Source organism: Pantherophis guttatus, chromosome 2 (assembly GCF_059756535.1).
Source record: "Pantherophis guttatus breed Tessera chromosome 2, ASM5975653v1, whole genome shotgun sequence".
Lineage (NCBI taxonomy): Eukaryota > Metazoa > Chordata > Lepidosauria > Squamata > Colubridae > Pantherophis > Pantherophis guttatus.
In genome coordinates, this window is record NC_142064.1 from 252,650,944 (window position 1) to 252,669,335 (window position 18,392).

The 18,392-nt window shown below is 42.7% G+C and overlaps 1 protein-coding gene across 2 annotated transcripts; it reads right to left on the minus strand.

Annotated features, from left to right (window-relative positions):
* Positions 1–2,233: 2,233 nt before the first annotated feature.
* LOC117667994 (cholinesterase-like) lies at positions 2,234–17,286 on the minus strand. Of its 2 annotated transcripts, none has more exons than XM_034421656.3 (5): positions 17,198–17,286; positions 13,827–15,345; positions 7,732–7,895; positions 4,176–4,224; positions 2,234–2,478 (listed from the first exon to the last, which is right to left on the minus strand). In XM_034421656.3, the coding sequence occupies exons 2-4, from the start codon at positions 15,317–15,319 to the stop codon at positions 4,190–4,192; spliced, it is 1,692 nt and encodes a 563-aa protein (XP_034277547.2). In that variant the 5' UTR covers positions 15,320–15,345; positions 17,198–17,286; the 3' UTR covers positions 2,234–2,478; positions 4,176–4,189. The 2 variants fall into 2 exon arrangements, with proteins under 2 accessions (XP_034277547.2, XP_034277545.2); XM_034421654.3 differs by lacking the exon at positions 2,234–2,478 and adding an exon at positions 2,546–2,686.
* Between the last annotated feature and the right edge of the window lie 1,106 nt (positions 17,287–18,392).

Consider the following 18,392-nt stretch of genomic DNA (forward strand, 5'->3'; position numbering starts at 1 on the left):
CTAATTGTTATTGCTTTAGCAGTAAGCCAGATTCCTAGATACTTTATTCTCTTTACAATTTGTATTCCTAATTTGTCTTCTAGTTTTGTCTCCTGTATCTTTGTCAAATTCTTTGTTAATACTTTAGTTTTTTGTTTGTTAATTTTAAGCCCTGCGACTCTTCCATATTCCTCTATCTTCGCTAGAAGTTTGGCTCCTGTTGTTTCCGGTTGTTCCATTATAAATACCACCTCGTCAGCGAAGGCTTGCAATTTGTACTCTTCTTTCCGTGTTCTCAAACCTTTTATTTCGGCATCTTTCCTGACTTCATTTAGTAATATTTCCAATGAAATTATGAACAATAGTGGGGATAAAGGGCAGCCCTGTCTCACACCCTTTTGTATATCCAGATTTTCAGTCATATCTCCATTAATCATAATTTTGGCCGTTTGGAGGGAATATACTCTTCTAATCATATGTAAAAATTTAGCACCAAAGTCCATGGTTTCTAATTGCAATATGAGGAATCCCTGCACTTGTTAAGTGAATCACATGATCATTAAGTGAAGGGAAATTATTTTTTAAAAAAGTGAAGATGGTGGCTACATAAATACCCAGTAATTGGCTGACCAACCGCACTCAACATGTAGTCCCCAATGGAATTGCATCTACTTGGAGGGAAGTATGCAGTGGAATACCCCAAGGCTCTGTTTTAGGCCCAGTACTCTTCAACATTTCCATCAATGATTTGGATGAGAGGATAGAAACTTATCAAATTTGCAGACAACACCCAAGCTAACAGGAATAGACAACACTCCAGAAGATAGGCTTAAAATACAGAATGATCTTGACAGACTTGAACATTGGGTGCTATCTAACAAAATGAAATTCAATGGTGAAAAAAAGTAAGGTTCCACATTTAGGCAAGAAAAACAAAATGCACAGGTACAGTATATGTGGTGCCTCGCTCAATAGTAGTAACTGTGAGAGGGATCTTGGAGTCCTAGTGGACAATCATTTAAATATGAGCCAGCAGTGTGCTGCAGCTGCCAAAAAAGCCAACACAGTTCTGGGCTGCATAAACAGAGGGATAGAATCAAGATCACGTGAAGTGTTAATGCCATTTTATAATGCCTTCATAAGGCCACACTTGGGATGCTGCATCCAGTTTTGGTCGCCACAATGTAAAAAAGATGTTGAGCATCTAGAAAGAGTGCAGAGAAGACCAACAAAGATGATTAGGGGACTGGAAGCTAAAACATATATGTCTAGTTTAATGAAAAGAAAGGCTAGGGGTGACATGATAGCTGTGTTCCAATATCCAATATGTGAGGAATGTAGTCTTTTTTTATTTAAAACATCACATGCAGTTTAGGGATTTCCCTATGTAGACAGTAAAGTCTTCTGCCAGTACTGTAAAAAGATTGGGAAATATATCAACCATCTAATAGATATTCTTAAACTTTGTTTTTTAATGTGAATAAATTGCGATAATCTGATTTAGTACTTCATCATCCTTTTGCTTCTTCTCTCACTCAATTGATATATTCATGTTTTTTCTTCTGGCAGTTACTTTATCCAATTGTCTGTTCTCCTCCTTAATTTTGTATGCCATTCTTTCTTTTTGTTAAAAGGCAGATTTTTATTTGTAGGCTTATCCTGCTCATCCATTCCTCCTGCAAATCATTCATGTAGCCATTTCTATCTTTTAAAACATTGTTATGTGTGACTTTTCTGTCCTCTTGTAGGAGCAGAAAATGCTCAGCCTGCTCCTTGGGCTCTTCTAACACTTGTGTCTTTTATTATATTTGACAGTATCATCCATGGAATCCAGATTGAAAGCAAAAAGAATGGAGATGGGTCTTCCCAAAATAACTTTCAAGAGAAACATTGGGAGTTTGGGGTATGGGAAGGTAATGTAGGTGGTTTCAGGAAGTATTTGCTATGAGGAAATCTTTGAAAAACCCAACTCTTAATGCTATGAACTTCTGCTGCTTGGGCAACAAATGGATCTACATTTACAAATCAGGACATGTGGATTCCAGTAACTGCTAGAATCTGAGATCGAAACTGTTTTTTAGCACATGAGGAAACATCTCTAATTAAATGGCCCACATGCTAATTTAGGTATCTTGCCTAAACTGGTTTCTCCATACTGGGATATATTAGATTAAATTGGATTACAATACACAATCTGTCCATTTATTAGATTTAAGGAGTTCAGTCCTATGAAAAAGACATGTGAGTTTGGCAGTCAGAATTCCTGTTTGTTTTATTTTGCTTTTCCTTACAACAGGATTGTTATCCAAACAATTCCGACAGTATTTTATTTTAAAAAGTTATTTATTAAGAGATAACATATTACTCCTAACAGTTTATTATTTTACAGCAAAGATTATGTGAATTTTTAGTTGACTCCTTATTCTTCTTCCAAGTTCCCACCTAAAAGAACAATGGATCCTTCTGGAAGGTTCTCTGGCACATCTTGTCATCATTTCCCTAGGTTTTTAAGAAAAGTCTTGATTGGTTTCTCAGAGAAACAAACGAACACATAAATGCTATTTTGAAGCCAACCTAACTAGTTCAGGTCTTCAAATGGCGCCTTTAAGATGTGGAAGCCATTTTCAAAGAGGTTCAACCTAAGTGGCAGCCCTTCATGGTAGGCCAGTTCAAGACACAGGCAAAGCAGAGATTCCAGGATGCTCTTCTGTGTAGTAAAGTAGAATAACAGGGATTGATTTATTTATATTCTACCTTATTATTTTATTAATAACTCAAAGCAGCAAACATATCCAACACACCTTTCTCCAATTTTTCCCACAACAGCAACCTTGTGAGGGTGAACTGAGCTGAGAAAAAGTGATTGGCTCAAGGTCACCCTGCTGGCTTTCATGGCTAAGGCAGGATTAGAACTCACAGCCTCCTGATGTCTAGCCTGGCGCCTTCATCTTCATCTTAATAAGTCCATCCAAAGTGGTCTCTGTGTTCCCATCATACACTAAACAAGGTGAGGTTTGTGGAATCAAAATGCAGGACCCAAAGCAAGTAATCAAGGATTGCTGCAGTGTTTACAGTTAACAGTGCGCACTGGAGAAATTCCCTCCAGAAATTCCCTCAGAAAATAGTGGGAAGAACTTTTGTAGATGCGCTCATATTTATACATTTCAAAATGGAGGGGGATTTATATGCACGCGTACATATTGATAAGTAATAATATAACTGATCTCAAGTTATTGCCTGCCCTTCTGTTATCTAAACAGGACAATGGTCTTAGAAGAAATATTTGCATCTTAAGATTCAGGGTTGCCCATCGGAATGGTCTGACAAAATTTATCACAAGCCACTATGAGCTACAAGGACACATTCCTTATGCAGGGGTCGGCTTCAAAAGTTTTAGCAAGGGGTTCTCTGCCCGGTTGCTGGGTAGGTGTGGCCATGGTGGGCGTGGCCTAGTCAGCTTCCTGCACCATGGTGTGGGGGGGGGTGTTTTTTGCCCTCCCTGGGCTCTGGAGGCTTTCTTCGAGCCTCCGGGAGGGCAAAAACAGCACACCCCCAGGCTCTGAGGCCCTCTGGAGGCCAGAAACGCGCCCGTTTCCAGCTTTCCCAAACTTCCAGTAGGCACTTTTTTGCCCTCCCTGAGCCTCTGCGTGCGTCCTGCACTTACCTGCATCCAAAACGGGCCGTATGGGGACTCCTGGGAGGGGAGGGGCAGGGTGGTCAGGGCCAGCCAGGAGTGGGATTTGGGGGTTCTCCGAACTGCACAGAATCTTAGCTAGAGGTTCTCCCGAACCCCTGCAAACCCCCAGCAGCCCAACCCTGTCCTTATGTCTCCAGTTGTCTATTAAACAATTCTCATCTGAAATGCTCATTTGCTGCACAGTTTCCCTCTCCTGCTTCCTCTTCCTCAGCTCTGTGTAATCTTTTCTACAAGTTATTCTTAATGGCTCATTCATTTATTCTTTATGTCCAAGGTCTGCATTTGTTTATGCTGAGAGAGATCCTCCAGCTTCCTCTTCCACAAAAGGCCATTGGCGCCAGCTTGGAGAGCTTCCACTCCACACAGCGAGGCTGAGCCACAAAAGTGCCACTTGTTTGGAAAACCGATGGAAAACCATTATTTAGAAAAAAAAGTCTACCCCCTTTTGAAATGATCCAAATTGATTCTGATTGACAGCTGTTAAGCATTGAATTCTTACCTCCTGTCTTCTTTCTAGCCTGATGAAACAGAATCACCTTCGCACTTATCTGCAGAACAAAGAAAAATGGAATATTAAGGTAAGGTGGACGTCTTATCTCTAAAGAATCCGAATCTTGAGGGGTGAAATCCAGCAGGTTCGGACAGGTTCTGGAGAACGGTAGCGGAAATTTTGAGTAGTTCAGAGAACCGGCAAATACCATCTCTGTCTGGCCCCAGAGTGGGGTGGGAATGGAGATTTTGCAACATCCTTTCCCCAGGAGTGGGGAGGGAATGGGGATTTTGCAATATCCTTCCCCTGGAGTGGGGTGGGAATGGAGATTTTGCAATATCCTTCCCCTGCCACGCCCACCAAGCCACACCACGCCCACCAAGCCACGCCCAGAGAAACGGTAGTAAAAAAAAAATTGGATTTCACCACTGGGCAAATGACATGGGTTTTGTAATTTGTTAATGAAGGGAAACAATGATAAGGATATAATAAATAATACTAGAGTATAATATACTGGTATACTAGAATTAGTAGAAACTTGTTATTCTGTAACCATTAGGTTCCTGTAATACATATATAGCCTTTGTATTTGTATAACACACTATATTGTACCTTTATATCTGTAACACAAATATGCCTTTGTATTTGTATCACATATATTATGCCTATATATTTGTATCTCCTATAACAAACATATTCTGTTATTAGGCCTCTGTAATGTATCTGGTATTTGTCAAACATATGTTCCTGTCATTTGATCTGAACCCATATCAATCTTCTTCCTGTTTTTCTCGTGCCATCGAAGAGCGTGGTACCTATCTCAGTTGGAACTTCAGAAGTCATCCGGGAGATAATTTACACTTCAGCCCTAATTTACACCTTTGATCTGTTCCCTGCAGCCCAGGGGGCCAAATGAGCAATTGGAAGAACAAAGGAATGCTCAAGGAAAAGATAACACTAATTGGGAGGCTTCTATTCCTTTGCAGGGCAACAAGGAATACACAAACCTAAACTAGGAGGCCAGAATTGGGTACTAAACTGATGTCTCTGAGGGTATAAAAAGGATGCCATATCTCAGTGGTCCCCAACCTTTTTAACGCCGCGGCCTGCGGAGTGCGCGCAGGGGTGGGGCCACGGCCCAGGAGCTTTTGCGCACGGCCCAGTGCGCAAAAGCGGCCGGGGGACATGAACGCTGCAGCGCAAAGGCTCCTGGGCCGTGCGCTGCAGCGTTCATGTCCCCTGGCCGCTGCGCGGCCCGGTGCCAGGTACTCCACGGCCCGGCACCGGTCCGCGGACCGGGGGTTGGGGACCACTGCCATATCTTCCCCAATGGGTGGCTATCTCCTCACATGCATTGTATCTTTATGTTCTGGATATAGTCCCACCCAGTATTTTGTTTTTGGCCATAAATAAAATCTGCTTCTTTTTGCAAGCCTCATCTTGAGTCTCTCTTTTTGACATTCTGGTGACTCAAATACATTTTAGGACCTTACATTTCCTATTACAGTTACTTTGTATTTTAATCTGATTTATATTCTTTCTTTTAAAGTGATGTTCAGATTTATTAGCTTTTAACATTCCTAAACTGATAAACAAGCTGGAGACTAGCTCCTGATAAGAAAAGTTTGTTAGTACAACTTGGGGTCTGGCTTATCTCTTCTGCCAACCCTAAGCAACCTTTCTCCTTACAATTCATGCCCCTTCAGACCTCATTTTAATAAACATGTATGCTATTATCCTGTCCAATCAACTTTCCTCTTTCAGATTTCTTTGTTATGTTAACTATAAAAGGGGGTTAAAGATAAAGTTTGGGGTTCCCTCTTTGAATGAGAGGAATCCCTTTTATCTGAATATTCTAATAAATTGTAATAAAATGATCTTCCTGTCTCGGTTTGTCTCATTGGGGAATATGCATACCGAGGCACAAGCCTGAAAAGGCCATATTTGGCCTTCAATCTAGAAGTTGGATTCTGAGGAATACATGCATTCACAAAATAATATATATTTATTAAATATATGACAAACCTATTGCTCCGTCACACTGTCAGCCAGATATTTAGAATGGATTTGACATTTTTTGTCCATCTATTCAGTCCTTCCCAAAGAGCTGGGAGAAACAGATATTGTTTGATGGTGTTAAAGGTATTGTTGCAGGATGTAAGTTGTTCCAAGTAAAGCTGCCTTTTGCAATTGACTGATGGGGATTTTGTCAATGCCAATGGTGTTCAAGGGGTGATGCAGATATTCTGGGACTTATTATTATTATTATTATTATTATTATTATTATTATTATTATTATTGCTGTTATCTTTATGTGAGCAACTAGGGCAGTGATGGCTAACCTTTTCCGGACCGAGTGCCCAAAGTGCGCACCCAAACCCCCAAAATGCAAGGCACACGTGGTCTCCAGGCACATGCCCTGCCCCCTGTGAGTGCATACATGCCCCCACACACATGCCCCCACCCCCCACGCATGCATGCGCGGCCCCTCCATACATGCCACGCCCCCCACGCATGCTGTTCTGCCCCAGCTACGGACCCCAAGAACGCAGCACACACAGTCCATTCAAACCTTAGTTTACTAAATAAACCAGTTTTTTACAACAACGGCTGTTAATTAACTGCATTAACAGCCGCCAAGAATTCAAAGAATAATACTGAAAGCTTACTGAAAGAATGCCCAGGAGCAATTTGTAGGAAGCTGATAAGCAAGACAAGACATGAAGATATGTGAACGAAGATGTTCCCTGCAAATTGCTTCAGTCGGCGTTCCTCCTTAAATAGGCTAAGGGAGTAGCCCATTAGCCCCAAGCCTTACTCTCGAGGAGACCTCCTCCTGAGGAGCCACTCCTGCCTTTTGGCAGCTCTGCGCACCCGTGCATCGAGAAGAGGCTCCTCCTCTTCGTCCTCTTCACTTAAGGGAGCTTCTGGAGGTTCTGGAGGCCCTGGCTGAATCCCCGCCTCTGGCACCACATCTTCTCCAGCCTCCTCATTGTCCGACTCAAGTGCCAGCTGCACAGGCTGCTGGCGCAGCACCACACCAGCCTCCTCGCTGTCTGAAACAGCTACTAGCTGCACAGGTGGCTGACGGGCCACAACACATGCTCAGTAGAGACCCAAAGACCAGCTGGCTGGTGGGAGACATGGGCGCATGCACGACGGAGCTGAACTGGGGCGACAGCTTGAGTGCCCACAGAGAGGGCGCTGCGTGCCACCTCTGGCATGTGTGCCATAGGTTCGCCCTCACAGAACTAGGGCATACAGAGTGATCTCCTGAGACATGACTAGAGACCTAACTCTTGGGTGTCATGAAAGATTCTTGCACTACAAAATGTATCACTAGCATTATAAAATTTCCCAGTACAAAATAAAATTATGTTTTTTCAGCCCCTGCAAAAAAGTGAGCAAAAATAATTTTAAAAGATTTTTAGAGATCGCTCTGTGAGTCAGATGGTTGACCTTTAAATTTGATCTTGCAAAAAATAAATATAAATAAGATTTTTAGAAATATCTTTTTCGTCAGCTACTATTCCCATTCAAAGGCAGGACAAATAGCCAAACTTACGTGGGTCTTCAGACTTTGACAAATGCTTCTTTAGAAAACTGCAGTGGTGGATAGGTTCTTTCTCTGTTTCCCTGGATGACTCACTATTAAGAACGAAGAAATTCTGCTCTGTGGCATTATAGAGTGGCCACTCATCCTTGGTGGCCACCAACCCATCAGGATTCCTATGGAGGAAGAAAAGGATACGGATTTTCCAAAGAGACTTGATCTGAGAAACTACACCCAAGAGAAACTCCCAAAGGGGACTTGAGGAAGGGGTGAGGATAGCCTTTAGTGCCCCCTGCTGGTTGGAGACTTGGCAACAGGGTTCATGCAGGCTTTTAAATATAATAAGGAAGAATCCAAGTCACCAACCGGCAGGAGACTTTAAAGGGCATCCCCACCAGGGGTGAAATCAGGGGTGAAATGCTCCCAGTTCGGACCGGATCGCTTGATCCGGTAGCAATGGCAGCGGGTGGTTCGGAGAACCGGTAGCAAAAATCCCTGCGCACCCCCCCCCCCATTCCCAGCTGAGCCGCACGATCATCAGAGGCTTTTTTTTTCTTTTAAAAGCATTTTTTCTACAACCTCTTCCCACGAAAAAATGCTTTTAACAGTAAAAAAAAAAAGCCTCTGATGATCGCGCAGCTCAGCTGGGATCATCAGAGGCTTTTCAAAGCATTTTTTTCTGCAACCTCTTGGCCGAAGAGGTGGTAAAAAAAATGCTTTGAAAAGTCTCTGAAGATCCCAGCTGAGTTGCCTGATTGGCAGAGGCTTTTCAAAGAATTAGAAAAAATGCTTTGAAAAGTTAAAAAAAAAAAAAGTTAACCATGCCCACCCAGTCACATTACCCCCCGCCCCACCAAGCCACGCCCACAGAACCAGTAGTAACAAATTTTACTACCGGTTGGGTGGTACCTGTTGGGTGAAATCCAGCAGGTTCTGACAGGTTCTGGGGAAATGGTAGCAGAAATTTTGAGCAGTTCAGAGAATCGGCAGCAGAAATTTTGAGTAGTTCAGAGAACTGGCAAATACCACCTTTGGCTGGCCCCAGAGTGGGGTGGGAATGGAGATTTTGCAATATCCTTCCCCTGGAGTGGGATGGGAATGGAGATTTTGCAGTATCTTTCCCCTGGAGTGGGGTGGGAATGGAGATTTTGCACTATCCTTCCCCTGCCACGTCCACCAAACCACACCCACCAAGCCACACCACACTCACCAAGCCATGCCCACAGAACTGGTAGTAAAAATAAATTGGATTTCACCACTGATCCCCACCCTCTCCCTCAGTCCAACCCGATCCATGATCAGCTTCTGGTTATGAACAGTTTTAACTTGCTACTTGCCCAGAGCCAAAGAGGAAGAACTTTGCTTCACTACTTTCTTCAAACTACTCACTACACAGATCTACAACTGGTACGAGGTATATAGCAATATAAATACAAGCAGGACAATATGGGTAGTCCTCAACTTATGACTGGTCGCTTAACAACCATTGGAAGTTGCAATGAACTTCTATTAACTAAAGCTCAATGGGATGGAATGTCAGGGTCTGGAGTAGTACTTCTCAATCTCAGCAATTTAAAGATGTGTGAACTTCAACTCCCAGAATTCCCCTAGCCAGCATGGTTACCTGGGGAATTTTGGGAGTCGAAGTCCACATTGTCAGGGTTCCAAGTAACACCCCCAATGAAAGAAGACTCTGAGGCTCAAAGTTCCTCAAAGTTCCATTTTATTAGAGATGTCATATTGGCACATCTGGGAAAACCTGAATCTGAAAGCTTCCAGGTTTCCCCCACCCAAATGAAAATCCAAATCCCTGCCCAACACCCACATGTCCATCATATGGCCCAATCAATACACTGTCCCAACTGGAGATGCCTCCCAGTCACACCCCTCCAGGTGCAGGGCAGGATGTCCTTGACTCCCGGAGAAAGGAATGTTATTTTGACTATATATCTCCCCAGCTCCATACAATCCCCCCTCTCTCCCAGTTTCCCACAGCACTAAATGTGGTAGGCCTGAAGGTCCAATGCAAAAGATGGCTTCCAGGCCTGACACACACGGCTTAAAGTTGCTGAGGTTATAAGCTCTGGTCTGGAAGCTTCTTCATTGACTCCCTCGCCTATACCAGCAGTTTCCTTAAAGGGACACTTCATAATATGTTTACAAACATGCACTACATTCACAAGACAGTTCATGTTAGGGTATTTAAATTTAGTAGCTGGAGCAGTGTGGTTGTGCAGTGAGCCAGAACACACAGTTGTGGTTGATTGGTTGAAGAGTGCTGGCTCCTGCATAAGGCAATCTGCACTGTGATTGGTTGCCGTGGGTGTGGTGGGGGAGTTTCCCTTCCCCCCTCCTCCCCCTTTTCCTTCTGTGTGCCCTGTGATTTACCTTATGGTGCTCCTGTTTGCCTGACCAATGTGTTTGCTATATGTATAGTTATTAAATATATTTATTTATATAAAACTACAAGTTTGTGTCAGTGTCTATGACTTCACTTGGACACCGGCTGCACAATTCCCTGACAGTTCAGAATCTGGCTTTTGATATGGCTGCTCAGTCGTAGCAGCCGAAGTTCAATATCTCTAGAGTTCATTCTAGAGATCTCATCTACTGTCTTCACAAGAGTGTCAGCCTTGAAACCATTTTGGAAATCATCAGGGCTGCCACAGCAAGGCTGGCTGCAGCTGTGGGAATGTGAGGGGGTGTAGATAGCAATAACTGGAGGAAAGCCAAAGTAATATTCTTTCCCGTGGAAGCCAAAGAGATCCCCACCAGGTGTTTGGAAGGCCTGGACCAGGGGTGAAATGCTACCGGTTTGGACTGGTTCGACTGAACCGGTAGCGATGGCGGCGGGTGGTTCAGAGAACCGGTAGCGATGGCAGCACAAGGCTCCGCCCACCCGCCCAGTCATCGTTACTTCCTAGTTTTAACCAGGAAGTAACCTGTTTTTTACCCTCTGCACATGTGCAAAAGGGTTTGCGCATGCGCAGAGGGTCCACGCGGCACGTGCACTTCCAAACCGGTGCAGAAGGTAAGTAGATTACACCCCTGGCATGGACCAAAGACAGCCGCAGGAGGACTGTGACCTGATTGGACCATGTGATGGATGTGTGACCTGGGGACAAGAACTTTGAGTTTTGATTTGGGTGGGGAAAAGCTCAGGTCCTTCAGAGTTGGGTTTTCACCAGCTTTGCCAATATGGCATTTCTAATTTCTTATTTTGAGCAAACTCCAGGTCTCAAAAGTTTAGATTTCGTTGGGTCTGTTACTTGGAATCCTGACACAGAGTTTGTGAAGGGGGGCAGGGCTGCTGATCCAAACCAGTGGTGAAATTCAAATTTTTTTACTACCGGTTCTGTGGGCGTGGCTTGGTGGGCATGGCAGGGGAAGGATACTGCAAAATCTCCATTCCCACCCCACTCTGGGACCAGCCAGAGGTGGTATTTGCCAGTTCTCCGAACTACTCAAAATTTCCGCAACCGGTTCTCCAGAACCTGTCAGAACCTGGATTTCACCCCTGATTCAAACCCAGGTCAACTCCTCATAAACCTTTGAAATCAACTAGGACAGTTGATTTATAGGTTGACTTACAACCATTCATTTAACATCCATTCAAGTTTACAATGGCACTGAAAAAATTGATTTACAACTGGTCCACGCACTTACAACTGTTGCAGCATTCCCATGGTCATGTGATCAAAATTTGGGGGCTTGGCAACTGGCATATACCATGTTTCTCTGAAAATAAGACCTATCCCCAAAATAACCTTTAGCTTGATTTTTACATGTATGCCCAATATAAATCTAACCCCCAAAATAAGCCCTACCGTACTTTTCGGTGTATAAGACACACCGAAGTATAAGACACACCTTAATTTTGGGGAAGGAAAACAAGAAAAAAAGGATTTTACTTCTGCCTACCAGCATTTAAGGTGGCGCCGCCCTCCTCCCCCTCCTGCAAATGAGAGGTGCAGGGACTACTCACTTTCCCCCAAAGAGACCCCTCACATGCTCTGGGGGGAGGGACAGAGCACAGCCTGAGGAACAAACCTCTTTGGGAAGGTCGGGGGGGGAATCTGCCCTGCAGCTTCGGGGAATAAGGCGGGTGCCACGATTTGCGGCTGGTCACCCCTCTGGCCGCACGGACTTCACTCCCCAGCAATGTGAGGAGCCGCCGCCGCTGCCTAAGCCCTCTCTGCGCCCAGGAGCCAAGCCGAGCTGAATGGGAGCCCCTAAAGGGAAACGTTCCTCCTTTCCAGCCATCGCTGCCCGGATTCCCCAATGCAATTCTCAAGAGTCATGCTTCAGGTGGCGGCCAGTTCCCCTGCAATGTGCAGTGGGGAACTGGGAAGTGCTTTGGATTCAGGGAGGAGATTGTAGCGCTGCCGCCTGAAAGTGTATTTCTGCACATTGCAGAGCCACGCGCCCCCATACTCCTTCTCAGCAGATTCAACTTCTCTTTCCTCCTGGCCAGATCCACCGCCTGAAACACGGTGCACTTTTTTTTGTCTCTGCACACCCCATGTTTGGAATCGGGAAGGGGATCGCAGGTCTGCCATGCTTTCATGGCATTAGTTTGTAGTGCTTGTTCTTGAGCAGCGAGTATTAAACCTTCCATTTCTTTCTTGATGGTTCCCATCTTAAGCCTTGCCCATGTCAAGTTATTATCACATTTTCCTTCAGTGTTTTTCAAGTGCTGTCCATGCAAAACTTTGTTTTTCCATCCATTTAATCTGTCATCTAGCTGTTTTTCCTTATATTCTGCCTTTGTTTCTGTTGTTTTAATAATGTTCTCCATTTTCATGGCCTGCAGCAATTTTTCTGTACTTTGGTTCACATAGTCATTGAAACTTTGCTTTTCTTCTTTGTCTCTTCTTGTCTTGGTGCATATGCTCTTAGTGTACATAAAAGAAAATATACGTTCATCAAGAATCATAAGGTACAACACTTAATGATAGTCATAGGGTACAAATAAGCAATCAGGAAACAATACCAATATAAATCGTAAGGATACAAGCAACAAAATTACAATCATACAGTCATAAGTGGAAGGAGATGAGTGGTGGGAAAGATGAGAAGATTAATAGTAGTGCAGACTTAGTAAATAGTCTGACAGTATTGAGGGAATTATTTGTTTAGCAGAGTGATGGCATTCGGGAAAAAACTGTTCTTATGTCTACTTGTTCTGGTGTGCAGTGCTCTATAGCATCGTTTTGAGGGTAGGAGTTGAAACAGTTTATGTCCAGGATGCAAAGGGTCTGTAAATATTTTCACAGTAAATATTAATGGCTTTAATTATGTTTCCAGCATTCAGTTTTGATTTTAATATTTTGCAGGCCCTTCTGATGAATTCCTTTTGCATTGATTCTGACTTTTCCATTCAAGATGTTATCTGCTTCCAATATGCCTAAGTATTTGGAACAGTCATCCTTTGTTAATGCTTTCACAATGCTTCCATTTCCTAGTTCTTTCCTTCTATTTTTTCCATTTTTCCTCGCTGCATGGATAATATGGCACATTTTTCAAGTCCAAAGTTCATTCTGATGTCGCTGCTGAACAATTGAACTGTGTTGAGTATTGATTCAAGTTCAGTGGAGCTCTTTGTATACATTTTTAAATCGTCCATGTACAGCAGATGGTTTATCTTGCCATGCTGGCTTGAGATTTGGTATCCCAGTTTTGTGTTTTGTAGGATTATTGTCAGTGGAATTAATGTGATGTTGAACAGTAGTGGCGGAAGTGAGTCCCCTTGGAAGATTCCTCTTCTGATGTTGACTTCACCAATGTTCTCCCCATTTGCTGTTAGAACTGTTTTCCATTTTTACATGTTTGCTTTCAAAAATGTACAAATATTTTTGCTGATTCCAAATTATTATTATTATTATTATTATTATTATTATTATTATTATTATTATCTGTATTAATTATGTGACCTGTAAACATACACAAAGGAATAGTATGCATTACTTTATGGCAGAGTTACTTTAGATATAAAGTGCATTTGTTGAATGGAAAGGCTTTCTTTGGATTTAAAATAAAAATTATAAATATAAAATATAAATATATATTTATAAATATAAATATAAATTATAAAGTGAACCACTTACCCAGTTCTGGCAAACTCTGCCCAGTAGTGCATCATTTTATGGCTCAGTCTGGCTTCAGCCTCTGTGTACGTTTGATTGACAGGAAACACCGAGTCAAGGGTTCCAAAAATATAAGCAATCTCAGCATCATGATGTGGTCCAGTCCATTGAGGCCAAGATGAGCTTGAAGGGTGATGTGTGAATAAATAGGCATATACAGGACTCCCAGTTTTCCTGATATTTCCTGCAGCTTCAGTCATTGGGCATGCAATGGCCAAATCTGTAAAGAGGTTGGACAGAGCGGAGCGGTATTGGGCTGGGCCTTGATGTCCTTCACTGTATTTCAGTGCAATAGTCTGAACAACATCTTCAGTTGCACTTGGCACCAACATTCTTATCCCTTTCAGAAGCTGCTCCTGATTGATGAGACTTTCCTTGATGTCAGAAAAAAGATCGTGGATAAATGTGCTCCCTTCATCAGAGACTTTTCCTATGAGGACAGGTTTGACTTGAATTTGTCCCTCCTCCATGAGCTTTTCTGGATCACCAAGCAAAAAATCCCCATCTATGGTTGGCCTGAATGGAAAATTCAGAAGGCAGTCATCGTTCAAGAACAGAGAGCCTTGTTGCTGAATAAGTTCAGAAACATTTTTTGTTTGCAGACAATGCCCTATGCTGGTATTATTGTCCTCGGAGCAACCTAGCAAATGAACGAATTTCAGCGATAATCGTTTGGCTTCCTCAGGAGACCTCCAAGCCCAGAAGGCATTGGCTGTTCCACTCTGGATCACCGCTTGGGCAAAAAGGTCCTGGCTTTTTGGTGCGAGAAGATGGAGATTCACAGAAGCTCCTCCAGCACTGTGGCCAAAAATGGTCACCCGAGAAGGATCTCCCCCAAAGGCAGCTGCATTCTCTTTTACCCACTTCAGGGCCAGCTGTTGGTCCCATAAGCCTAGGTTCCCTGGAGCAGCTGGTGGCAAGTACAGAAAGCCCAGGGCTCCCAAGCGATAATTGATGGTGACCACAATTACATTCTCAGTGGCAGCCAAGGATGCCCCATTGAACAAGTTCAGAGAAGACGTGGCACCTGAATACCCACCTGAGTGTATCCAGAAAAAAATAGGTACTGGTGAAGAAGGTTGTGGGTATGGCACCCAGATGTTGAGGGAAAGGCAATCTTCTGACAATGGTGTTTTAGGATTCCACACCATTGCTGCAGTGTCTTCGTAGTAAATAGATTGAGAACAGGAATTGCCAAAGTTGGTGGCTTCCAGTGTTTGCTTCCATGGCTGATGTGGAAGAGGTTTCTGGAAACGCAACTTCCCCAGGGGAGGCTCAGCATAAGAGATGCCTAGATAGGCTGTCACAGATCCAAGGCCAGCCAGGAACTGCTTGCCCTTAATGGGGCCACTGCTGGTTATGACCACTGTGTCCCCATTAGAAGCAGAACTGGAAGCCAGTGGAAAGAGGAGGAGGAGGTAGCACAAGAGCAACGGGCATAGCAGACAAGGCATTGCAACAGTAGGACGAGTCGGTGGATCTGGAAAAAGTTGCAACCAATATGAGATTATTCCTCTTACTGCATAAACCCACCTAATCCCAATTCATCATTGATTTACTGTGATGAGGACACCAATGGTGATCCAGGAGTGACTTAGCCACCTTTGGCCTTCTCTATGATGTATCTCCAAGATTACAGAAGAACCGCTTAGAGCTCCTGATTACCGATCCCCTTGCTCAGCGAATGGACAGTTTTGACACAGAATTGCTAGTAGATCTTCTCTAGGGTTACCAATGCAGTTTTGTTATATATTGTTTCAGTGGTGGGTTGTCCCTGGTTCGGACCGGTTCTATAGAACTGGTAGTAAAACTGGCGGGAGGCTCAGCCCACTGACCCCAACGTTATCAGGAAGCTTCTGCACATGCGCGGCCCCATTGCAAACTGGTAGTAAAGGTAAGTAGAACCCACCCCTGTATTGTTTGTGTTATATGTTGTTTCTGTTACATATTTTATCTTTTTAACTTATTCCAAAATCCCTTTCTGGAACTTGGTGTACCAATCCCTATATTGTGAATTATGGTTAAGATATAACTGTAATAAATAACAATGTAAAATGACCACAAATCAACATTTTTCCTGCTCCAATCCTGCTTTAAATCATCCAAATATACAGCTGAATCTTTCTCTCGCACACACATACACAGCCATTTTTCTTAGTTTAGTATGGGACAGGATTTTCCATCTGAGACCAGCCTATTTCTAGACCTCCATAGTTTTGGGCAGTGCTCTTTACTTTTCAACATCTGAACAAATTTCCAGATTTTTTTTTCTTTTTTTACTGAGGCATGATAAAACTGAACTTCTGTTGGAAACATTCCCAAATCCCAAAACCCCATTAGCCTTTCAGAAGACTCTGAAAATGGTTTTCCCAAAAACCATGGGGAGCCCAGGCTGAGGCTGTATATAATGGTTACATTATCTTTAGGTGGATGTTTTTCTCCCTCAAGATTGCTTATATTTATTTCTTCAGATTTTTGTATTTGTGATATTGTTTAAATAGTTGATTGTACAGATCATAATCAGTCAAATAATAAATTTGTCAAATAAATATTTTTTTAATTTTTTTTTCTTGATATAGCCAGCCAGCCAGCCATCCCTGGGTGGCACACAACACAAAAATAAAATTAAACGAAATAATTTCCACAGTGGAGAAAATCATTGAAAAACTGAGCTTTCTACCACTGTAGACCTTTCATACATAAAAATCTAGATTTCTCTGACATTCCCTTTTCCTGCCAGAGTTGTTCAACCAACTGAAAGGTTAATCAGCTTTGGGCATTTCCAATCTTGAATTTGGTCGCAGTACACATAATCCTCAATTTATGACCACAACTGAGCCCAACATTTCTGTTACTAAGCAAGACAGTTAAGTGAGTTTTGCTCTATTTTGCGACGTTTCTTGCCACAGTTGTTATGAATCACTGGAGCTGTTAAGTTAGTCACACGGTTGTTAAGTGAATCAAGTTTCCCCATTGAATTTGCTCGTCAGAAGGTCCCAAAAATGTGATCACATGACCCCAGGACATGCAACGATCATAAATACATGCCAGTTGCCAAGTATCTGAATTTTGATCACATGACTGTGGGGATGCTGCAATGGTCATAAGCTGCCTGGAGTCACTGAGAGTGAGTTGGACGGGCATACAGAATTTATTAAATTAATAAATAAGTTTAGTATTTTGGCTGAAGAGATTGTTGTCTCTTTACATATATCTAGCCTGGAATAGGACTAACAGGTTAGAAAAAAACAAAAAATTCTAGTCCTTTTCCTAAATATAATCTTCTAATTCTCTGGAAAATAATGATCTTTTTAAAAATTCTACAGACTTACCTGCTTGTCAGATTTAACAGGACTACTTGTAAATATCACCTTCTGCTTCTTCCAAAGAGGGAAGCAGTTTCTTAGATGACCAGACTGTATCCTGATATCGCACAAATAATGATCATGAAAAGAGAAACTTTATATATTGCAGGGAGGTGCACTGACCAACTGGATTTTGCCGATAAAGAGGGAGGAAGCTGCAAATATTGACAAAAGGTTCCAAAATCAAAGCGGTGGAAAAGCAGAGAAGTTTCAATCAAATGGGGATACAGAGGACAGTCACTATCTCTGGTGTGCAACCTGCAGCCTTGAAAAGAACCATTACAACATCTGCCCAGATTTCAAAGCAATTAAAGAACCTGAAAGCAAATAACAAATACCCGAGGCGATCCTAAACTGGTTCTGATCAGATTCTGATCAGATTTGGTTTTCTTGTTTCCTGCTGGGAATTGTTCCTATTGAAAAAGGATGAATAACTATGCTTGTTACTAAAGCAGTGTTTCTCAACCTTAGCAATTCTATGACATGTGGACTTCAACTCCCAGAATTCCCCAGCCAGCAAGTCTGGCTAGGGAATTCTGGGAGTTGAAGTCTGCACATCTTAGATTTGGCAAGGTTGAGAAACACTGTACTAAAGGTTAATAACAGACATATGCTTTCATATAACTTTTTCATAGAATCATAAGGCTGGAAGGGCCCTTGGAAGTCTTCTGGTTCAACTCCCTGAGCAAGCAGGAGCCTTATACCAACCCAGTCAAATAGTCATCCAGTCTGTTCTTTGAAAACCTCCATTAATGCAGCACTCACAAAGACAAGAGGCAAGCTATAGCACTGATTAATTGCTCTCATTGTCAGAAAATTTCTCCTTACTTCTAGTTTGGATCTCTCTTTGACAAGTTTTCACTCACTACTTCCTGTCCTATCCCCAGGTGACCTAGAGAATAAATGAATCCCCTCTTCTCTGTGACAATCCCTCAAGTACTGGAAGACAGCTATCATGTCCCCCCTAATCCTTCTGTTTGATAGGCAAGCTAGAGGTGGAGAGGAAAAGATAAGTCATAGAAAAAGAAAAAAAGACTGGAAAAAGGAAAAGGAGAGGAAGATTGGAGAAATTAAGAGAGAGAGAAGCCTAGACTTGAACACCGGGTCTTATCTAACAAAATGAAATTCAATGTAGAGAAAAGTAAAGTCTTACACTTGGGCA